This window comes from Phasianus colchicus, chromosome 3 (genome assembly GCF_987193195.1).
Source record: "Phasianus colchicus chromosome 3, bPhaCol1.hap1.1, whole genome shotgun sequence".
Taxonomy (NCBI): Eukaryota; Metazoa; Chordata; class Aves; order Galliformes; family Phasianidae; genus Phasianus; species Phasianus colchicus.
The window spans coordinates 45279095-45304045 of record NC_143438.1 but is presented as its reverse complement, the minus strand read 5'-3'; the positions used below and the strand labels follow the sequence as shown (position 1 = coordinate 45304045).

At 37.7% G+C, this 24951-nt stretch overlaps 1 protein-coding gene across 8 annotated transcripts in view; it reads left to right on the top strand.

The window, feature by feature from the left end:
• Positions 1–24951, top strand: part of PTPRM (protein tyrosine phosphatase receptor type M) — a 460562-nt gene that overhangs the window by 176109 nt on the left and 259502 nt on the right. For all 8 annotated transcript variants that reach the window (XM_031588942.2, XM_090137388.1, XM_090137384.1 and 5 more), the window contains exons 6-7: positions 3499–3673; positions 14820–15113. In XM_031588942.2, the coding sequence (XP_031444802.1) occupies positions 3499–3673; positions 14820–15113 (469 nt within the window). The remainder of the gene's footprint in view (positions 1–3498; positions 3674–14819; positions 15114–24951) is intronic.

Sequence of the window (24951 nt, the reverse complement as noted above, 5' to 3'; positions counted from 1 at the left end):
CTCTATATTTTGTGTTTAACTCTCTTCATTTTTATTTTCTCATTGCCTGTGAATTGAACTCTTCTTATGCTTGAATTTATCACTTTGATTACCATTAATTTATGCTCAGGCTTATATCAATCAGGTGACTATTCTCATTTGGTGAAGAGAGGAAAGACATGCTCTCTTGAGCTATATTTCTTCCTGTGGAAAGTAAACAAATTATGTTTTTTAGTCTCCCTCTATTCCAAACACTACTTTTTCCTTGGAAATGTATTTTTCACAGAAAGACCATTGGGGGAAAAAAAAAAAAAAAAAAACAACTTTTTTTTCTTTTGAGCTTTGAGAATGTCATACTGGTGATTTCTGTAGGATTGCTAGAGTTCTAACATATCATTAGACACATTGCACTTTGTGAGTTTGTAACGTTTAAGAGAAGTCAGGGATGATCTTTATTTATACTAATATACATATAGTTTGCAGGTGTGTTGTAATAATGATAATAAAGGCTTTCTATTATGGAACTCCTTCATGAATTTTGAAGGCACCCATAACCATCTGTTTCATATATGAATTCCAGTGGGGTACCAAAAGCCTCAAATCTTTAAAGCCAAGCTGAGTTCTCTTTAGCGCTCACAGAACTTCATTATTTGAACAAAATGATGCATCTCTTTGAAACAAGCTAAGGCTTCTATGTTTCCCAGTCAAAATTATTGACATGTGAGCTGATATCATGTGTAGCACATCCCTATAGTCAAGTTATTTGATTAAAATGTCTGCTGTTCTAGAACAGCAGTTAAGATATTTGAAATCAGGTGAGATTGGTATGCTTGGGAATAAATGTAAGGTGAAAGAGATTAGGCTGGTGGTGGTAAGGATCTGTAGCAGGCAGTGGGAGGTTCTAATAGGTTTATGTTAGGAGACTGCCATCAGGGAGTGGGAATGCATCACACTTTGCTTGGTCTCCTCTCTTCATGTGCTTGGCTCTTCCAGAACAAGACAGAGAGTATCTTGCCTTGTGGCATTGCCTGGTCCTTTCACTTTGCCTCCCTTTAACAGCATCCTGTAGCCTTTGTCAGGAAGGTGAAAGGACAGCAAGAACTAAATTGGGGTACCTAAATTTAGTGTAGTATTGTGTGGTTACAGTAGGAGTTGATGATCTTGAAGGTCTTTTCTAACCTGAGCAATTCTATGATTCTATTATTCTCAATCTTAAAATGTGCAGTTCTTCAATTGTGTTGTAACTTGTGAGGATCCTGTTAAATTCTGGCCATAGAAGCCCCACGTGAGGGGTAGGTGTGCACTGCAGCTGGAATGTGGAGGTTCTTGTTCACACTTAAAATCAGCTGAGTTAGTGTAGGTGCTAGAATTAATCTATGTGTGATGGCAAGTTGTTTCCTAGAGAGTTATTTACAGATTTCTTGGCAGGAGGACATAGCCCATGCAGAGCTTCCTGTTGCAGATAGAAAAAAGAAAAAGCTATCATGGGTAGATGCAACATAAGCACGAGTCTTTGAAGTCTGAGAACTACAGAAAAACTCTTTAAAGCAGTGATCTGTGACTGCTTAGCAGCTCTGATAATTAGGACTAATCAGTCATTGTTTTAAGAATTGAAGAGTATATATGACTTTAAGTATTGTTAATTCTCCAAAAACATGCATAACCTATTCAGCTTTCATCTTGCTATTTCCTACTGTTTTTGCTTGAATGATAATACAGTGGCAAAATCATTAAAAATAGTAGTTTTGCAGCAGTTCTTTTGGATGCTTCTTTCCAAGTTTTGTTTTCGGTATATACCATGTCAGAGCAGTCAGTTTATCTGCAAGTTCGAATTCTAGGAATTCTAAGGAGCTGGTAGTAATCTAAAGTAATTGCCATGTAATAATTTGAGTAAATATTAAGGCATGGCAGTACATTCTTTGGGCATCGTATAGGTTTTTTTTTCTTCTTTTTAATAAGCTATGTGTCACCCATGTTTATTTTTTAAGAGGAAATAACTCTTGCCTTACAGTGTTAAAGTGCAAACAGTGTTTATAATTAATTATCCCGCTTCTTTGGCATCAATGGCATGATTAACATTGACTTGGTTTTGTGATTATGGATACGTTTAATTTACTGCAACTATTTCTTGTAGCTTTCTGGTTTTACCTGGTGCTTTAAGGTTACATTCAGTATGCTGACAAATGAAGGCCATAACAAATTGAAGTCAGTGTTTCCTATATAGGTCTTAAATTCTGTTGGATAAACTATAAATTCCAAGGCAGAGAAACAGACATCACCAATTGTGTTGACAGTTTATGGAAGCTAGCGCAGGACCCTCGCTCTGCCTGAAGTTCCTGGGTTCAGGAAAACCTACCAAAAATAACTGGTATATTAAATACCATAAGGTTGTATATGCCCTCCCAAAGATAATATCTTTGGGGAGGTGCTTGATGGGGTTTTCCGTGGTTTCTTATAATGCTTTAATAATGGCAGTAGGCTTCAATTTATTGAATAACTTATGTTTGTGTGGAAAGTACACATTTGAATAACTGTTTTAAGTAGATTTTGTGTATAATTTTTTTAACCATCTGTAATAATTAGGTTATTACATTTTCTGAAGTTTCTTCGACCATTCCTAGTGGATCTAGAGTATTTCGTGGCCAGCTAGAGCATGAGTTCTGGTGAGGATATAAGAGCTGTCTCTTAACCCTCAGCTTCATGTCAGAGGATGTGACAAGACATCATCTCTGTCCTTTTCCATCTACTCCCCTCTCTTTTCCTCTTCCAGACATGCATTGGATGACAGGACACAGCAGGCCGGGACTTCGGGGCCTGGTGCTCCTCAGCTTTATGTAGATAATTTTCTTGTTCTGTGCATGCAAGATGTTGAATTGAGAGCAAGATGTTCCACTGGAGTAGAAATTGCCCAATTTCCAGTATTGTGCTGAGAAACTGGGAAATTGAGACAACTTCAGCCTTGGTAGTCATTCACCTGGTAAATCTGTGGCAAATCTCTTCCACCTGACTTGCTGATAATCCCAAGTGTAGGGTCTGTTATATGACAACCACACACTTAGATTTCCATGCTGTGCCAAATGCATATGCTGAATAGCAGATGTGGAGGAGAGTGGAAAATAGAGACTGCGTATGCTGTTTTATGCTTCTTTAGGAAAAACAAAACTGAGCAAAAACCAATGAACTTTAAGTACTTGTGTAAGGTAAGCCAAGCAAGTAAAATATTACACTGCTCTCCAATTTTTCTATTAGTTAATCTATAAAGAGTTGAAAGCAGCTGTTCCACATGAGTGGTTGCCCACTGATGATGAATGTTTTAACTCACATGGGAAGGCAATAGCGTCTCACACAGTGTAAACATCTGTAAAAGTAATAGTGCAGACGTCTGCCTTCACCTTTCCTCCTCTCTTGGGGAGCTTAAGAGAAATAGAATTATTTTTCAGGTGTTTTTTGTGTTGTGTTTTTTTGGTTTTTTTTTTAAGTGTGACTAACAATATTTTTTATTTTTGTTTCTTTGCCTAGGGTATTTACGTGAGGGATGCACCTTTGAAGAATATAAAAGTGTTCAATGTTCGACGATTTGTAGCTCTTTTTAATGTGGTAAATGCCACGAAGCGGGATGCTGGCAAGTATCGCTGCATGATTCGAACAGAAGGAGGGGTTGGAGTATCGAACTATGCAGAACTAATAGTGAAAGGTATTTCACAATCGGATCACTATTTTGTGCTTGGAGTATTGAATAAGGACCTGCAATTGCTAGTTTACTAAGGATGTCACCCACAGTTCATTGCAGCTGACAAAAGATTCAATAAATAGGCTGTTCATGTAAATTCTAGAAGTTTATCCAGCTGTAGCAAGGAAATGACAGAAGAAACCAGAGCTAACTGGTTAGTTGTGGATTTATTGATTTAAATATTTTTCTCAAGTGTAGTGTACAGACAGCATTTCTGGTTTTAAGAGCATAAGATTTTTTGGAAGATATGAATCTAATACTGGCTATTTACTTCCATGGTGGAGATAACATTCAAAAACCTATACTTAGTTCAAAATCCGAAAACTTTGCAATGAAAGAAAACATTTTCCAACATATGGAGAGAGATTTTTTTAAAACATCAGGAAACTCTTATGAGTGAATAAAGTGGGCATAAGGATGTCCTTCCTTGTAGAAAACGGTGCTAGAACAATATCTTAATATTAATTGGTTTTGGTTGTTTCTTACTTTATACTAACATTTTGGAGGAATGTAGTGCTATTTTTGTTCTTTTAGAGAAAAAAGAAAGTTATTTTGTAGCACCCAATTTGGTAAGCCACATTACTGTGCTATGTCTTCCCTTTCTGATCAGTTCTGGGCCTAAAAAAGAAAAAGTGGGATGAAGGGCTAAAGGGTCTTTTTCTGAGACCAGTTTGATCCAAGTTGGCAAGGAGAGAAGGTGTGCCCTTAAATTAAATCCACTGAAGGTGTGGATTTTTCCACTATGAATTAGGTAGGACACAGTTGCATCTACTATGCATTCTCTGATTTTAGAAACCGTGTCCCTTGTTGAATAGGATTTTTTTCTTTTGGCTCTACAGCTATCAGAATGTATAACTGTTCTAATGATATTAAGGAAGTGTGTAGGCAAAGGAGTAACACAAGTAAGAATCTACTTCTTGTGTAGTATTTTTGATACTCTGCTTTTCAAATTCTGCTCTAGGTTTTATCTTTTAATTTAAGATACGTTTCTTATGATATGATTCTTATAAGTAAAGAATCAGTACATACTTCAGTATGGTTCTCATCGCAAAAAGTAGACTGTATAAGGAGCTTTATTATTAGTTGATCTTGGATTCACTCCTTTATTTCTCCTATCTCTTCAATAATTTTGCATGCTGATAGAAGTGTATAATTTTTCAGACCTTTTAAATGATATGATCCTTTTCCCAAATTATTTCTGATTTTGTTTAGGTAATTTATATGTAGGTTGATAAGTGAAGTATGGAATAAGTGTTATATATCTGAAAATGTACCACAGATCTTGTATCTGAAGACAATATAGAAAATATATGTGCAAGAAAACTAGCATTAAAGAAGTTTGAAGAACAGGAGGAACAGTAAATAATCAAACTTAGAAGTTACAAAAGAAAAATGAAAGTGAGGCAGAGAAGAGGACAATAGAATTCTCACCGAGGAAAAGTAGGAAGGCTAATGGTTAGGCTGTAAGTATGCTTGAGTTTTTTCAATTAAATAAAAATTGGGGGAGGATACTTAAGAAAAAAATGGGGAGTGGAATAATGGAATGTGTTGGTGCTGGGTTCGGTCTTGTTCAACATCTTCATCAGTGACCTTGATGAGGGGATAGTGGCCACCCTCAGCAAGTTTGCAGATGATACGAAGTTGGGAGGATTGGCTGACACACCCAAAGGCTGTGCTGCCATTCAGCAAGACCTGGACAGGCTGGAGAGCTGGGCAGTAAGAAACCAGATGAGGTTTAACAAAAGCAAGTGTAGAGTCTTGCACCTAGGGAGGAATAATTGCATGCACCAGTACAGGTTGGGGGATGACCTGCTGGAGAGGAGCTCTGCAGAGAGGGACCTGGGTGTCCTGGTGGATGACAGGTTGGCCATGAGCCAGCAGTGTGCCCTTGTGGCCAAAAAGGCCAATGGCATTCTGGGGTGCATTAAAAAGAGCATGGCCAGCAGGTCGAGGGAGGTGATCCTCCCCCTCTACTCTGCCCTGGTAAGGCCTCATCTGGAGAACTGTGTCCAGTTCTGGGCTCCTCAGTACAAAAAAGACAGGGATCTCTTGGAAAGAGTCCAGCAGAGAGCCACAAAGATGGTGAAGGGCCTGGAGCATCTCCCCTATGAAGAAAGGCTAAGTGAGCTGGGTCTGTTTAGCCTTGAGAAGAGAAGACTGAGAGGAGACCTCATCCAGGTCTATAAATATCTAAGGTGTGGGGGGCAAAGTGGTGAGGCCAGACTCTTCAGCAGTGTGTGGAGACAGGACAAGGGGAAATGGCCAGAAGCTGGAGCATAGGAAGTTCCGCACCAATGTGCGCAAGAACTTCTTTACGGTGAGGGTGATGGAGCACTGGAACAGGCTGCCCAGGGAGGTGGTGGAGTCTCCTTCTCTGGAGATATTCAAGACCCGCCTGGACGCCTACCTGTGCGACCTGGTGTAGGGAACCTGCTTTGGCAGGGGGGTTGGACTCGATGATCTCTGGAGGTCCCTTCCAACCCCTACGATTCTGTGATTCTGTGAAAGATAAGATCTCTAGAACAGTATAAGATGAATGTGGGATTAGGATTTTTTTTTTTAGTTGATTGGTGAAAAAGAAGTTTGGGTTATGGATTAGTTAGCTTGGGGAGTTATTGGTCACTAGTAGAAGATGCAAGAGATATATAGAACTTAGGAAAAAGAGAAGAAACATATACACCCCACCAAGAATGATAAGGCATCTTTCAGACTTCACAGCATTGCAAAACAGAGGGATAAATGAGACTGAATGAGACAGATAAAAGATTGACTGCATCCATGACAGGAGATACAGAAAACCAAAGTAGTTAAGTGTTCTCAATTTCTTTGATTTAGGGTGCTTTATTAGTCATCCTTTTGTGGTGCAGTAGATGAAATTATGAAGCATTTCATTAAAGCACTTGTGTTTATCCAGATTCTTTCAGAAAATTTGCACTGAGCACTCTGAGCAATTGGATAGCCTTAGGGTGTAATCCCATTAACTACTTGTAGAGTGGCAAAGTAATTATGGTAATCCCTGTTGCCTGTATTGGAGCTTCTATGAGAGCACCTGCAGGTCATTCCTTCTGACTTAAAAAGGCCCATTTTAAGCATTGTGCTGTAAAACCTTAGATGGCTATAGTTAAATAGCAGCACTAGGAACTAATTATTAATTAGTAAATATGCTTTCTTACTGATGGTGTATAATTAAGAAATTGTATTTTCTATTTTTTTCAGCAGCTTTTCTGCAATGTTAGTTGGCAGAATTCAAAGCTAATGGATTGATTTAAGTGCAGCAAAATTTTAGATCATCACCATCAGTAAATAATGAGAAATATACCCATATTGCATGTAATGTTTAGTCTACTTGGGAATTACTGATGGCTTAATAATAGTATGTACAGAAACAGTGATGTAATTATTCCCCTCACTTTGTTGGAAAAGAAGAATCTAATTCTCTTCTCATTTGCACTGGGGTAACCAAGATGACTACTAAGTGGAATTTCCATGGAATTACATTGCTGTGCTGACAGGAGAATCAAATCTAGTTTTTTTAAGTTAGAGAGTCATCGCACAGAATGACAGAATTTGCAGCGGGGAGAAGGGACCTCAAGAGATCATCAAGTCCAACCCCCTCTCTAAAGCCGGTACCCTATAATAGAGTCCAGATGGATCTCGAGTATCTCCATAGAAGGAGGCTCTGTAACATCTCCACAGCAATCTGTTCCAGTGCTCCACTACCCTTACTGTAAAGGAGTTGTTCTGCATGTTGTTACAGAACTTACTATGTTCAGGTTTTAGGCCATTACTCCTTGTTCTATTGCTACACATGACCTAGAAGAGCCTGGCTCATCCATTTGCCTCCCACCTCCCTTTAGGTATTCATAAACATTAATCAGATCCCCTCCCAGTCTTTTTTTTCCCCAGGCTGAACAGTGCCAGGTTACTCAGCCTTTTCTCATATGGGAGGTGCTCCAGGTCCTTTATATTTCTGTGGTGCTCCACTGGACTCCTTCTAGGAGATCCCTGTCTTTTTTGAGCTGGGGAGCTCAGAACAGGATGCGGTATTCTAAATCTCATCACATTTATTGTGTGGTCTTTCCTTTTGTTTACCGAACTTGTAACACAAATTGAAAATAAACAAATAGGGTTGTTTTTTTTTTTTTCCAAAATGTCTTTGCCTTTAAGTGGAGCCTTAAAGACATCTGCACAGTAGAGTATGTTACTACTTTGTACAGTGTTCACGCTACTTCATTGTAGGCATAGTTTCACTAAATAGGAACTTCCTCTAAGTGGATTCTAAATACTTTCTTATGTAAACATCTTTAAAGTTTGCAGTGTTGCCTTGATATGATGTTGTGTAGACTGGAGGCCGGGTCCAAGAACTTTTGAAATCGGCAGGAAGAATTTTAATATCAGGCATTGAGAACCAAACCTGAAATCACAAAGGAATACGAATTAAATCTTAATTTTGAGGATGATATATACATAGGAACATTTGCCAGCTTCTTTTCTTTCTTTTTTTTTAAAAATTTTATTTATTTATTTTTTTACCTGAACAGATATGGTTCTAACAAGGTTTATTTGCTATGAGGGGGAGGAGGGAAAAGCAATTAAAAAGCTGTCAGTTAATCCCATGTTATCTTATTAAAGAACTGTAAACATGAATATTGTCTAGTTAATGAGCAAAACTCCTGTCAGTGAACAATTAGCTGGGCTCTAAACGTGAAGGAAAAAAAAAAGGATTTTTTAAAAAACTTGTTTCTGTTCTCTTATATGCCCTTTAGAGAGTGGTGAAATAAAGTATTGATTGCTCTATTTAAATAAATCTCAAATGAGAAATTTTCAGTTTTACCCAAGTGTTTGTTCTGATAGGAAAGGCTGAAAAGACAAGTGCTTTGTCATTGTGCGTGTGTTCAAACTACACAGTATCCTCATCTAAGTTTGTCAGAAAACCAGATTGAAATGTCACTTTATCTAATGGAAGACAAGAAATTGGCCATGTCAGATCACCCACTTATTGTAAAAAAAAACCCAGCAGTTTATATCTAATAGATGACATAAAAGTAATCAAACACTGAGCAAAAGGAAAACAGTAAGGTGGAATTGATTAAATGTATTTGCTGAAGTAAATTAGACTTCTACATACAGTCTCTATGTTGAATTTTTCTAATAGCAGGCAGATCCAATGCAGATTGGATTTAGGAGAACAGAATGAGCCTGTCTGAGCAGACACCAGATTATTACAGAGTTCAGACTGCTTATTGAGTTCAAACAAGGTAAACCTACGTGTCAAATTGGTTAAAGGGAATTTTGTTAGATTTTTAAGTGAGGGCATAGAGAGGTAGCCATCTGTAATGTTGGCAGCTTAAATGCCTGCATCTTTCAAATGAAAGATTTAACACTAGAAACAGAACTGGAGATCATCTGAACCCGTAGAACAAAGTCTGTATTCTGGAGGGCAAAGTCATTTTGAGATCAGGACAAGGGAAGTAAATATTAGAAATTGCTTATCTGAGGTATTGGCTGCTATCCTACATTAGATATACACAGATGCGTAAACCTGTTTTCTCTTTTGCTAATGAATCTTTCATTCTGGATCCATCAGTTTGCCTGTACCTTTTTTTTTTTCTTTAAACAATTTCTTTTTACTGTTACCTGTCATGAAGTACTGCTTTCAGATGCTCATAATTTTGGCAAACTGACTTCAGGCTGATATTTTTCAGTATGGGTTTGTGTCTCAGCCTGAAGGTTTTGAGAAAATGTCCAAACAAAAGGGTTGAGATAGTTCAGCTGTTTTAGCAAACGTTCCATAGGACAGCACTGAAAACACTAGGTTTTGAAGCAGGAACCTAGGATTTTTCAGGAAAGCAATTGTATCAAGAATACTTCTGTTTTTCCACTCTTGTAAATACTTTCTTTCAAGTGGCATCAATTTACAATCTACAAAACAAAAACAAACAGAAAAAAGGAATCCATTTAGATATGTGCAGTGGATACTTCTCTGAGTTCTCTTCTACCCCTCACATTCTACATACAGTGGATGAAATTTAAATGCTGGTAGTGATCTGAGCTCCTCTCGGTTGGGCTGGATCCAGGCAAGTGAATCTGAAGTTGGTAGCTTATCACTCCCATGCTTTTGGTGTGCAGCTCTCCACCTCCCTGAAGTTGTACTGTGAAGCAAAAATGTGCATGATGAGGGTCACAAGTGATGCAGGAGCAAGGAGCCGCACACTTAGATGAGGTTGTTAGAATTGGGACTGAAAAGAATGGCAAACTGGGAGGTGTTTTGAGGAGGGAGGTAAATGAAAACTGGGGCTACATGAGTACTGAGAACTAGGAGGAGAGAGAGAGAAAACCAAGGCTGGAACAGAAACATCGATCCATGCTTATAGAGACATGTAAATTCTTGTGTGTTTGTGTAACCATGTATATGTGTGTAGGAGTGAGACTGGAGGCAGAGGCCAGTGGAAAAGGAAATTGGCTGGAAAGCCCTGTAATGGAAGTGCAGGAGGAAATGGCAGATGTTAGGGAGAAGCTTGGTTAGAAGAATAGGAGCAGACACAGCTTTTAGATACAGCCTAAGTAAACAAGCAACAAATCAGAATGGGAATTCAGAGATATTTGGAATGTGAAGATGGTGACCAAGATGGTGACCATTTGGAATCTGGAATTTTCCAGATGGCAAAAAAAAAAAAAGAAAAAAAAAAGTCAGAGCAAGTGGGAGAACAGAAAGGCTGGATGGCTTCAGGCTGATCAGGTTGGCAGATGAGGATGAAGTGAGAGCAGTAAAGGTTGAGGTGCTGCTGGCTTAAAACAGACAGATGGTGATCAGAGTGACTGGGTTTGGGAGAAAATAACAGTCTGTGTCTAATTAAGGATGGAGAACAATAACAATGCACAGTTTTGCAGGCTATTTATGAATGTCCAGCTAGTCAGATTGTACCTGCAAACTGTATTGTGTAAGGGTGCTGAAACATTCTGTAACATTTCAAAATAAATTATAACAATGACATTTTCTAAAATGATGAATTTAAAAGTTTGATAGCATTAGAGTACTAGTTCTTGTCAAGTTTTCATCTGAAATGTTCTCAAAAAAAAAAAAAGGAATAATATAAAATGTATTAATGTTATTTATCATAGTGCTTATAGATGTTCTTAAATTTCAATATTCTTTTTTATAGTTAAATACTTTGGTAGGAGTTACATAAAGACTTTTTTTGAATAAGTACTATGCAAAGAATTGTGGTGTTTCAAAATCACTGCTTTTCTGTTTTCTCAATGGGAAAACTTGTTACCTTGCAATTTAATGCTGTAAAATGGCATTGCTCTACACTGTTTCCAAAGGACCACTATGGTTTGCTTGGTCTGAAGATGAGCACAGCAGTCTGTATGCTCATATATAGATAAACATAACTACACATGTAGTTGTGTATGTATAGTTGTATACATAAAGCTGATTTAGTTGATTTCAAGACAATTATTAGTTTAATAAGAATTGTAATTATATAATAAGTTATTAATGTGGAAATAGCATCAGAGATGATTGATGTCCTGTTTTACCATCATTTACATCATGTACTCATTATGTGCTAAATAATATTGCGTGGGATTATCATGTCATTCTCTAATAGTCACTGTTGAATTAAAATTAGCTTGCAGGATAGATATTTCTTTCCTCGAAATGTAGCATGGCTCTATTCTCCACATTTCTTACTTGAAAAATAAATAAAATTACTGCTACTACCAGAGTAGATTTTCCATACTTCAAGTGAGTTCTTCTGGGCCCCAGACAATAAATGCCTATTTTTGTGTGTTTTATAAATCAGTTAAATCTCTGAGATTTACATTATCTCCACTGGCATCTCAGTGTGATATCTTTCCCCTTCCTATTAAAATTTTAAAAGAATTGCAAGATGTTAGGATCTTGAAGAAAATGTTCAGAAGTTCTGTATAAGTTAAAGCACAGAGCGATGTAAATAAAAGAGCTGCTCTTACAAGGATGTTTGCAACTAATGTAGAAGTGCATAAGAAAAAATGATTTCTATGCATCTGTGGCTTAGTTTTCTATCCTCTGTACGAGAGAGACTCCTCCTGATAGGATTTTGTCTTTTTCTCTTACTGTAATTGATTGAATCAATGTAGGGTGACGTTAAAAGGATCTGCCCAAAACATTTTTCGTATCTGCAGCCATTGAACTCTGACGTGTCTGGCTTTTTGTAAGGTGGCCAGTATTTTATTTCTATAAGGGATTTTGCCCGTAGACCTTCATCTCAAAATTCAGGAACAGATCACTTGTCTGTCCAAAGTGTGAAAAGCATTGAATTTCTGGAAACTTATGAATAAACTTTTTTTTTTCTTTCCTTAATTAATATCTGTTTAAAACTTATCTTTAAAGGATTTATTGAATGGCTTTATCTACCTCTGTTCTGTTACAAAAGAGATCTACAAGAACTCTTTAAACTATCATATTAAAGTGCTATTGTTGTAATTTTCCATCTTCTGCAGTCAGTTGAAATTTTTCCCTGATTGTACATGGCTACAGAGAGACAGGTCTATTGAGCCATGTTTATAAAGATACTAATCAAAAAACAATTTTCAGTGGTATTTATTTGACACTGCCTCAGTGGCCATCAGTGAAACTGTTTTCTTTGAAAGATAGTGATGATGCATTCTGGTACTTTTTCTATGTGATTGAAATTTCTCAGCATCCTTAAAAAAAAAAAGACTAATTCTGACTAATGGAAGAACCAGCTTTTTGATATTACACCATTTGTATAAAAGTGTATGGTCATGTTTTTAAGCAGTCACTTAATGAGGAGCATCCTATTTACAGTGAAAGTTTCATTCTATGTAACTTTGATCTCCAATAAAAGGACCGCTTGTAGTATTAAACTACATATCCAGTATTAAACAAACTGTACCCAATGCAAGCTTTGCTGAAATCATGCAACTTGAATTAACCTTTTGCACTTTGGCCACAAAGGAATGAAAACATGCCCCAAGGGATAAAAAGATGATAAAATACTACTGCAAGTACTTGTAATACTTGGAATGAATTGGTGTAACCACTAACCTTAGCGACCTAACTCCTGAGTTCGCATTTTGAATGGAACTTCAGCAGCCCTTAGTAGCATTTGAAACTTGAAAGTAATTAACTGTTCTTTCAGCATGGCTAAGTAAATGCCTTAGGATGCTCTATAAAAGTTCCATTTCATGTCTTGGTTCACAAAACAGCCTAATGATTTAAATTGATGCTAAATCATTTTGTGTCAAGTCAGAATGGTTTCCAGGCACACTATCGTTGTATGAAGCCATCGTTTCTATACATCAGGAGCTCTGTTTTCAAGGAAGCTGCAATATGTGTTAACCAAAAGCTGCCATGGGTTTGCCATACATTGCTACTGGCTTGTAACAGTGTTTTCCTTAGTGATCTGAAAAAGTAAACAAGATTCCTGCTGCCTCTATGCAGTGGAATATATTTAATCCATCATTATCTCTATTCCAGTCAGTAATAATTAGTAGACATCTTTGGAAACATTCCAGATTGTTGCCAACTGTATTGTATTCTTCTTGATGGTAATCAATTAATTTTATTAAGATGAAAAAGTGTAGTGTAAACACCTGTGTTTGCAACTTCGTGATGTCATGTTTCAGCAATTGCTAGCAGGTTGCACAGATTAAAGTTTATGTAAAAATATACAGCGCTAATTAGAAACACCACTGTTCTGTGAAGATCATAGGTGATCTTCAGAATAGTCAGTGCTCTGTGAGTTGAATGCTCTTTCTGTTAGTGAGAAAAAAAAACAAAAACAAAAACAGGAGAAAGTGGCATCTGTAGGGCAATTATGTGTTTGTTAAAATAGCTATCTGCTATTTCTTGGGAAATATTAGTTCTTATTTCCAGAGTTCCTTTCTCCCCAGCACTTCATTCTTTTACATTCTTTGCTTTAAGTTTGGCTTCAAAGTTCTTGGGAGAATGATGAAATATATAAATTGATCTTCTTTTCTGTTTGACTACCTGTAGCTCAACGCTTGGGGAAGTGATTAGCAGAAGAGGATAAATCTGAATCTACAGCGTAGGGAAGACAAATGTTCTGCTTTTATTAAGTATTCTTCATAGCCTTAAGAAGGTGGCAGTGTTTGCTGATAGATATGTTAAGAATATTGGATCAAACACTGCCTTATTTCAACAGCTTGGTTTCATTCTACTTGAATGTATTTAACCATTGGGAAAGGGAATTTTATGTAGATGCGATGCTTGAAACAGCAGAGTAATTCTGTGGTTAATCAGTAGGGAAAAAGTGAATGTGTTATTTAGCTTTAAAAAGAAATGATGCCTGCAAATTATTTCTGTAGTCTTAATTTAAAATAAGATGTCCATTATATAATAATTAAAAGAAGTTTTAAAATCTTACTTTTAATGTCTTTGGAATGCAAACTATCTTAAGATCACATGTATGCTTCCTTAGTGAGACAGAATGTTGCTTCTGTGCATTAGTGGAAATAAGCCATTACATGAAATAGTAGACTTGAGAATTCCCGCAGCTCTCATTTAGAAGCTCTTTCTGCTTAACCAGGATATAGAACTTAAAAAATACTGTATTTATTCTGCTTACATGGAATTCTGAAGACTGGGTATTGCAGTCCATGAAAAATAATGAAAATAATTAATTTTGTTTTCAGACAGAAGTCACTTTAGGTTTAAGAATAGACTAAAATATGTATTTTAACTTTAAAATGTTATTTCTGATAGGCTTTATATTAACATCCAGTAAGAATTGTGTTTTGATAAGGAAACATGAGGTCAGCTTTCATTTTAAATTGAAAGTTAAAAGATACCATTTAATATCAAGTGAATAGGAGAACTCAAGGCACACACAGTATGAAGTTATGCAGCACAGACCATAAGCTTCGGGTTAAAATCTCTAGATGCTTAAGGAGAAGGCTTTGCATATTGCAATTTAAGGAAAACAAGTCAGGTAATCTGTAATAACAGTTTCTTCGTAGCTGCATTTTTATGCAGTCTTCAGCTCTAATATAGTATGAAATCCATTGTTTGAATATCTTAGAATATAGAAAAAAATACCTGTATAATCACAGCTGCTTTTGGTGACTTACTGTGTTTCAGAGCCACCAGTTCCTATTGCTCCACCTCAGCTGTCCTCAGTTGGTGCAACTTACTTGTGGATACAGTTGAATGCCAATTCCATCAATGGAGACGGACCCATTATTCAAAGGGAAGTTGAGTATCGAACTTCAAGTGGAAGCTGGTATGACATACAACCTGTGGACTCCACAAGCTATAAGATTGGACACCTGGATCCTGACACAGAATATGAGATCAGTGTGTTACTTACAAGACCGGGCGAAGGAGGAACTGGATCTCCTGGGCCAGCTCTCAAAACAAGAACAAAATGTGCTGGTGAGTACTCGGAAGTGATTGGAAAGTTGCAAGCGTTGCTCTAGAGTTGAAAACAAGTTATTTTATTATCAGTTTTAAACTGAAATGTTGCAGGAAGTATGGCTGAATATTTCTAAGTATAACATCTTAGCTTCTGATAGCCAAGATGACTTCAGTGCCACAGTATTTTGTGGATCAAATCATACTTGTTTATGCCTTAAAGTGATCAGAGTAGAGTGCTGTAGTGAGCAACTTTTACTGTTGGGTATGCAGTATTCCACTGAACATTTTTCCTTTCATTATGCTCTGCTCTTGTAAGTGTGGGTTTGGGAAGACAGGTTGGTTTCTCTGTACTATTATTATTTTTCCTTTTTTTTTTCCTTTTTTTTCCCCTTTTTTTTTTTTTTTTTGCTACCATCACAAGCTTGTGAACAGTTTTGTTTGTTTTGAATAAAGTTTATTTTTCCTTTTTTTAATGTCAGGTTTATCAAATTTGTAGATAAAGTGGAAAGAGATCCTCTGTAACAGCAAAGACTATGTCTCAGTTAGCAGATAAATTTTGGAAGAGGACTGCTGTCTTGGGTGACTGACATCATGTCTTGTCATTAAATAAGATGGTGTGATCTTTTGTGTTGCACAGCGATCTCGGCTTCTGTTTTGGATGATATAATTGATAGTGCTGACCTCTGACTTGAGAAAGATACAGAGAGGACCTATTATATGAAGGAAAAAAACCAAGGAAAGAGTAGAGGTGATATTAATTTGGGATTCAGCTGCTCCAAAATAATAGAGTAGATTGTGACCTGGATTTTTTTTTGTCATTAATGTTTTTCCCCAGTATTTTGAATCCTCTTTTCTGCTGCTGTAAGATTGATAAAAGTATACCTAGAAGAAATGTGACTGAGCAAATGGTATTAGCTTATTGATCCTAATAATTTAAAGAACTGATGGATATTCCTTGTCTTTTAAATGATACTAAGAGAATTTATATGTTTAAACAGAAATAGTGGTGCATTTCCATGGCATATGGAAGTAAAGTTACAGTTCATAAAGTCAGTTGGCAATCTACCCGTGGCTGAATATTATTTCAGTTGAACTGATTGGTGTGATTCCAGATATGGAGTAAAAAGTGGCTGCTTTCAGAATCCCAGCTTTGAAGATGCAAGCTTATATAAGTGCTAACTAGATGATATTCTTTGTAGTTTCTTTCTTCTTTTCATTGTTGGAAAGCAGTATTTAATGAAAAATACTAAAAGTAAATACAACATAGCTATCTTCAGTATTTGTCAGACTTTCTTTATAAGACTAAAGTAACAACAGTTTAGTCAAAACTAGGGTATAAAAATTAATTAGAGTACCCCTCAGGAACATTTCTAGGTCGCTGTGCCTTTCATAATAATGTAAAATTATCTGTCTACACAAGATATGTATATATTTAGTACTGACGTACTGCATATATTTTAAAATTAAGCCACTTTTTACACATATTTTGATTATCTTCTTGTATGATGAGATACTGTAACAAATGGTGCTGTGCACATGAGCTGTTTGCACTAAAAGTGAAGAGATGGTCAGCAGCCAAGCACCCCCACAGCTGCTTGCTTCATCACCTCTGCTGCAGACCGGAAAAACATAGAAGGGGGCAAGAAGACTTGAGGATTGGCATAAAAATAGTCTGATAGGTGAAGCAGAAGCTGTGTGTGCAGGGAAGGCAAATGAGATATTTATTCACTATTTCACATCACTATTTCACAGCAGTCACATAGTTAGGTACTTTCTGGAAAAAAAAAGGGGATGGAGGAGGGGGCTTGGCCCACTTAATGTTTACTTGGGAAAACAAACTGCATAATCCCATATGGACATCCTCCCTTCCTCCTTTCATGGAACTTTTACTGCTAACTGTGCCATCATACAGCATGGATTTTTTTGGTTTAGGTCAACTGTCCCAGTTATGTGCCCTCCTGCCCGCCCACAGTCTATTTGCTGCAGAAGAGAAGTGGGAAAATAGAAAGCCTGAAGGCCAGGGAGGCAAACTAACTCCATCCCAGTGGGACCCAGAACATAGGAAGAAATCCAGAATTTTAGCTGTATTTAAGAGCATCATATGCTTTCTATTCACTGCAGTGGTACATACTGTTGAGTATTAAAACATGCGTTCAGCCTCATAAAAACAATATGTACTGGAAGTATTTTATTACCTGGTAAAGTCTTGTAATACATCAGCATTATTTGTGTTTTCATTAACCTAAACAGTAGCCCTCTTAAATTAAAAGCAGAAAGCGATGTCTGACTGGAAAATTTAAATTGGAAGATGGTATTAAAACAGTCTCTACAAATTGGCTTTTTTATAGCAGAAGATACTGCTTTGAAGGTGTAGTGGTTATTGGTTAACTGTTAGCAAGTGACATGCTAATAACTGGCCCAAGGGGTTAAAAAGAGATGCTGATAAACTAATGAAGGTATAATTAAGCTGGGTAGGAGTAAAATAATGCCAGTCTCCAAAGCATACCATAGAATTAATAAAACGGGAGTCTTTAAGAGAAGAGTCATTGCACCTTTTTAATTACTGCGATAATTGTATGCTGCTTGTCTGTTCCCCAGGGGTCTAGTGAACCACTCTGAGACTTGAAGCAGTATGCAAGACATTCAATAATCTTAATAGTTCTCCAAAGCATTTGAAACATGTTTTCATTTTAGCAAAATGAGATTTCAGAGCTTGTAATAGACAAGTCCTCTCTGTAACTTTAGTAAATAAAAGCATCGATAATTAGAATGCAAAGAAAATGAAGAAAAAACATCACTCCAGATTTGCCTGCATTGCCCTCAGTGGAGCAGTTATGTACTTTCTGAAGTGCCTTTCTTCTTTCTGATAAAAAGTAATATAAATGTAAGTGCTCTTTCAGTATAATGTTCAGGAGGGCTGAGGAATTACATTCAGATCGGATTTAGATTTAACCTGGAATGTGGAGTGCAAGTTTGAAAAAACAGGGGGTTAATTGCTTTTTCACCATTGCAAACTATATTTGAATGAGACTTTAAAAAAAAAAAGTTTTTTCTTAACCCACCTCCCCTAGATACAGGGTCTGAAACCAAGGCATCCCCTGGTTGCCTGGATTTTGAATCACTGTGTTCAAAGCTCCCACTTCCCACAGTTTTCTTATATGGTGTTATGAGCATAGAAGAGTAATGCTATTCAAAAAAAAAAAAAAAAAAAAAAAAAAAGGGGTGGAAAAGATGCAGGGAGAAAATAGGAAGAGGGGGGAAAAATTCAGGAAATCATGAGAGAACATTGCTATTACACTGTGTATCTCTTAATTACTCTGATATGCATTTTCACTCTAGTATATTTGTAAAATGATAATTACAAAATAGTAGACCCCAGTTAGAGCTCTTCACACTTCAGACACAGCAGACTGTGAGGAATCAGTCTGCTAGCTCAGTATCAGACTCTCAGTGCCTTTCATTGCTGCAGAGACCACGCTCGCCCACCACTGAAAGCAGCTAAATGACTGCACAAATGTTTGAAGTGAGGATATTACTACCCTGTATCTAAGTGCAGAGCCAACAGTTGCTCTGCTACATGGGATATAGTAAGTTTGATAATCTGAAAGTCAGTAGTTAACAAAATAAAAAGAAAAGAAAAGCTGTTATCCATTACTGTAATATATTGTGAATCCTTGTGTGTCTCAAAAAATACAGAGCCAAAGCTGCTCTACATCTGACCACAAATCAGAGGAACCATCCATAAGGTGGTGGTAGAATGTGGTGAGACACTGGAACAGATTGCCCAGCAAGGCTGTGGATGCCCCCTCCATGGAAGCATCCAAAGCCAGGCTGGATGGGATTTTGAGCAACGTGGTCTAGAGGGAGGTGTCCCTGCCTATAGCAGGGGGCTGGAATGACATGATTTTAAAGGTCCCTTCCCACCCAAACCGTTTTATGATCCTGTGATTCTATGATAATAAAACCTAAGTAGCAATGTAAAGGATTAATAAGATAAAATGTATTTTGTACCTTCTTCTTCCTTGGAAGTGTTCAAGATATGTTTAGATGTACTAAGGGACAGGGTTTAGTGGGGAAACATTGGTGGTAGGTGGATGATAGCACTGGATGATCTTGGAGGTCTTTTCCAATCCTGTTGATTCTATGATTCTTTTCTATATCAACAATTTCATGGGTTATTTATTTATTTATATATATATATTTATTTCTGAGTTTTGCAACATGCACTGCTTGATGAAAGTCTTGGTCAAGTTTGTGTCCTGCACTTTGAAGGTGAGGCAGTGCCAAATGAAAACAGTCTTCTGATAGATATGGAAAAAATTCACTATGGCATCTTTTTATGCAGCATTACTACTGAGTGATGAATTGTTGGGCTGGTCCATTTCTTGAATGCTGGTAAACAGATGCAGCTTAAAAGAAAAAGCAAAAAAAAGTAAAGTCCCTGTTCCTAAGGGAAGGGGTTTTTTAAGGCCTCTTAGGGAAAACTGATGCTTTTTTTCTTTTTTTTTTCATCAGTTCTGTTTCTTTTTTTTCTCTGTGATATTTTACAGTAGTCCTAAAAATGAGCGTCTTTTTCTTTCCTGAACCAGAAAACTCTAGTGGAATTTAAGGAAAGGGCAATAATAATAGTAAGCTGCTGTGAAAGAAACTTCTAATGGACTACCCTCATATCTCTAAATTATGTTTAGCAGTCAGAACTCCACTTCGCTGTGCTAAGATACAGTTATTGAAGTACTTAGAAAAGCAATTGCTGTCCATGTAATCATTGATTTTCCAAGCATAGAATTCACACATGCTCAACTGTGTACAAGGAAGTAACAGGAATATTTTAATTAACATTGTTCCTTTTGCTGTCTTTTCTACCTTCTCACCTGAGCTTGTCAGAAGGAAAGCTGTTACTCCCACTTCACTTGAGCTCTTGAATCACTGCTGCAGGTTAAGTGTAAACTGTTACTCCTAGAAGACTTGTTATGTCTGGAAGAACAGAGCAGAGGAACTCCTTTAACTCCCGCTTCTAAATATTATGGGTTTGTGTGTGTGTGTGTGTGTGGTGTGTGTGTGTGTTGTTTTTTTTTTTTTGTCTTACTGCTTTGGCTCCAGGGGAGGACTTTCTGTAGGAGCCAAGGTTTATTCCCTACTTCTGTGCTGCCCCTGCTACCATAATGCTTCCCCTGGCATGGTGAAACCATCTGCATGTGCTCAGTGATGGTATGAGTCTTCTCTTCCCTCCGATCAATGAAAAGCTCATCTCTTCTTACCAGACCCTGAGAATTATCAGTCATGACCTGAAAAAAAACCATCGTATTTTTACTTGAGGACATTAAGTTCCCTGTTTTTTCTCCTTTTCATTGCTAAAAGGAGAACATAACTTAGGAGCATATAAGGTTTGACGCCTCTATGGGTAATACAGTGTTTGCATAGACAACATAGGTTCACTGTTGAAAGCTGTAGCTTGATCCAAAGGCGGAGTGCAAACTGTCAGTCTCCCCCTAACTCCGTACTTTAGGGAACCTGTACAATTTATACATTACTTTCCTATCATGCACTCCCTGACTGCATCAGGTTGAAACAGCCAAAAATATCTTTATCCAAGCATTACAGTCTGACAACTGTCTTGAACCTGCCAGCAAATTCTACAGGCTTTTGCACATACATCTGCTAGATAGCACTCTGTGACACCCTGTTTTTCCAGCCCAGTGGGAAGAAGCTACAAGATGGATGGTCCTCAGGCCCTAAAGTATGAGATTCTGAATTCTCTGTCATTTTAGTAGTTGATCTTCCCCATCTTCTATCATCATATCTTACTCCCATTTTTGTCATTAATTTTGTATTTAGTCTCTCCATTTGTCGGTGTTAATGCACTGGCTTGGCTTGAATCTCAATGGTACTTAGTGCTTATTTCTATGCCTTTCCCCTTTGCATATCACTACTGGGAAAGATGAGTTCCTTCCTAAGAAAAGTTTCACAAGGTTGAAGTGCGAGCTGCTTTTTGCAGTCTTTGCATGTTTCTTTGAATCTTTTGACCTTTTTGTTTCAAGAGAAGAGGAAGGATCTTTGTGTCACTGGGAATTAAATTGCCCCTTTGTATTCATGCATGTTCGGGGATGACCTGTGAACAAGCTCAGGTTTCTTTTCTGACATATAATGAAGTCTTAAGATTGCTTAGCTTTATGATCATGAGAGAATCAACTGGAAGTCATGCAGCAAGTACTTCTCTACAAAAATTAGCAGTTTCCTTTGAATTGTGTATCAAGGTTGTACAGCTGCGTTGTCTCTGAGCTAGACTTCAGATTGTAGGCACCTGAACTCTAAGGAGGAGGGTAGAAGATAGTGTCCCATGTTATCTCCCATGGAAAAGTTCAATTATTTCTAATGTCATCATTCCAAACCTGATTCTATAATAAGCTTTAGCAGGAAGTTGCGTTGATTTGTCATAAGAAATTTCACACTTATTTTCCATTTTTTCAATTGTTTCTTATTACAAAGTTAAATTACATTCTTCTGTTGTTTCCTAATAGAAAAGAAATTTGAAATGAAGAATAGCTACTGCATCATCCTTTTTTTCTAATTCCTTTCTGATATACAAATGGCTGCCCTATGAGTTCTATTTAGAAAGGTAAAAGCTAGTATTTAATTTTCTGCAATGTAGGAGGAGGTGAATCAGTTTTTGGATTTTGAGAAGAAAAGCTGATAAATTTTATCTGAATTCCATGTAAATATTAACCACTTGGATGTATGTTCATGTCTCTGTGTCAGTAGTCCCTTAGCTTTTCTTTAAAAGGGCCCTAATAAAAAGACAAAAATTCGTCCAACTTTGACTACTACTCTTCTTTGGCAGCCGCTTGCTTGGAAACAAACATGCAAGCTGTTCCTTACTGAGCTGATTTCTCTTTTTGTCTTAAAGAGCAGTTTTCCCCTTGTTTTCTTGGAGATTTTGGTCAAGAAAAAAGTAATCCGGATTCTTCCCATAAAAAATCAATTTTAATCCAGTTCTCTTTGCCTCAGTGTAAAATTACCCTCTGAGAGTCCTTGTAAAAGCAAACAAACTTCTGCAAACTACAGCAAGTGCAGCTGCATCAAGAGGCGCTCCTATTTTCAGAAAGGACAAGAAGGACCCAGAGAACTGCATTCCAGTCAGTCTCACCTTGATTCCTGGAAAGTCGATGGAGCAGCTACTCCTGAAAATTAATTCCAAGCACACAAAGATAAAATGTGATTGGCAGTATGGATTCATATAGGGAAATTAGTGCTTGATGAATCTGATTGCCTTCTGTGATGGGTAGATGAGGAGAGGACAGTGGATATTGTCTACCTTTTCTTCCAAATGATTTTCAGCACAGCCTCCCGTAAATTCCTCTGGGAGGATTTGCTGATGCATGCACTGGATGGACAGTGAGAGAGGTGGATTGAAAACTGGCTGAATTACTGGGTCCAGAGGGTGTTGATCAGCGATATGAAGTGGAGGCCAGTAAATAGCAGAATACTCCAGGGGTTTATATTTGGTCCAGTTCTGTTTAACATTTCCATTAAAGATCTGAACAGTGGGGCAACCTGCAGCACACCCTCAGCAACTTTGGGAGGAGTGGCTGATGCACCAGAGTGTTGTGCTGCCATCCAGAGGAACCCAGGCTAGCTGGAGAAATAGCTTGGTAGGAATCTCATAAAGTTCAATGAGGGGAAGTGGCAAGTACTGCACCTGGCTGGGGAAGAACAGTCCCAGGCTTCGATATGAGCTGGGACTGGCTGGCTTGAGAGCAGTGTAACAGAAAAAGCCCTGGTGGACATCAAGTTGAACATGGAAAAGCAATGTACCCTTGCTGCTAATGATGTCCTGGGCTTCATTAGGCAAAGCATTGCCAGCAAATCAAGAGAAGTGATCTTTTTTCTCTACTCAGCACTGGTGAGACCACGCCTGGAGTGCTGTGTCTAGTCCTGGACCCCATGGATACCTAAGCTTCCAAACCCAACATTCAGTGATATTGTGTTTCCATCTAACTCCAGGAAAAGAAGCTGCCATCATGGTGTCTATTAAATTCCCCTGGACTCTGCTTTCTCAAGGAGGGATGTATCACAAGAGCTATGCTGTATTCCTGTTTCTACCCAATTCTGTTATGAACAGTGAGGTACAGTGTAATGGAAACCCTTTTATCAGAGAGCCTTCAGTTCTGCTACGTCGTATTGGATGGTTGTTCAATGTTGTGATTACAAGTGATAGGGAACAATACACGTTTCCTTTTAGAAAGTAGGATGTTATCAGTGTGTCTGCCCTTTCATCCCAAAAGGACCTTTCCTTTGCAGGGCTGGTCCCAGGTCAGTTTTTCTGTTCAGTGAATCTTCTGCTTGTGTTCACAGACATATTTTGTAACATCAGCAAGCAAACTAGCTATCTGATGCTATGTAGAAATTACTAATTCCTGCCCTTTTGTGTCTTCATCAGTCTCTAAGTACATATATTTCCTTCATTTGCAACATTCAGATATCTTGTTGAAGAAATACATCATTTTTCCTTCCCATCTTGAAGGGGGGTGCACTGGTAGAAAGAGGAAAATTCCCAAATAGACCTAGGTCTGTTGGCTCTCTCTATGACAGATGCTGGAGTGCAGTAGGAGCACAGACAAATTCTAGTGATGGTAAAGGAAAGAGTATGAAATCTAACTGTCAGCTCAGTTTGTTTTAAAGAGCTGCTCACTACAATGTGAAAGAGCATTTAGGTTTTACTTTCCTTAGAATTATATCTGGTTTGGTGTAGGGGTGGAAACTGGGTGCTTATAAATAAAGTGTCAGATGTCTTGAAAAGCAGGCAAGTAAACGGAGACTTACTTTCTCACTTTGTTAAATTCCCATTTCAAAACATTTGCAGAGAAAGAAATTAACCTGCTCTTTCAGGCAAATGAACCTTCACCATCTTATAGTAAACCTGAGGGGCAAAATTATTAATTTCACTTCTGACAAGTAGAGAGAATGTGAAAAAAACATAATGACCCTTGAGAGAAAGTAGATAATATGATTTCTACTGTGACATAACTCCATCTCCAGATTTGTTGCTGTCTCTTATTAATTAAAAGGAGAAGTTTAAAAAAAGAAACAAAACAAAGCAAACAAAAAAAATACACTCAAAAAGATTTTATTCAGCTTTGATTCAAGAAGGCACATCTGCCCAGAGAAGCTGTGGTGCCCCATCCCTGGAGGCACTGAAAGCCAGGTTGGATGGGGCTCTGCTGAGCTGCTGGGGGGCAACCCTGCCCCACAGCACAGGGTGGGCTGTGTGGGCTTTGAGATCCCTTCCTACTCAAACCATTTTATGGTTCTGTGATGAATCCAATTCTCCTTTATTTATATGTATAAACATATAATCTCTATGACCAGTGAGGATTTAGTCTTAAAGACCTCTAACATTACAAAAGCTTCTGCCATATAACAAGGCTGGGGTGATTCTGCTAAACTGCTTCTCTATACACTATGTATTCTGTAGTCTTTCCTGTACGTGAGTATGCAACAACAACAGTAAGTTCTCAGCATGTCTTTTTTGGAGCGCAAAGAGCTTAGGCTCTTTGTTTTTGTTAGATGTCATTTTTTCACTTAGATGGGACAGTGCGATTTGCATTAAACTGGCTGTTTGGAAAGTGTAACCAAAAGAGCTGTTATGTAGATTTATTCCCTGGGCCCTCTGGGATAAATGATGTATTTGTTTTCAGATGCTAAAGGAAGGCTGCGACCTGCCACCTTTGCAGGGTGGCGATGATGACAGCGCAGTACCGCACCACTACCACTGCCAGAAGCCCCAATGTGATGGGGAGTTTTAGAAATGCTACGTTAACTCCCCAAGCTCTTTTCTGCTATGTATGCTCTGCTAATG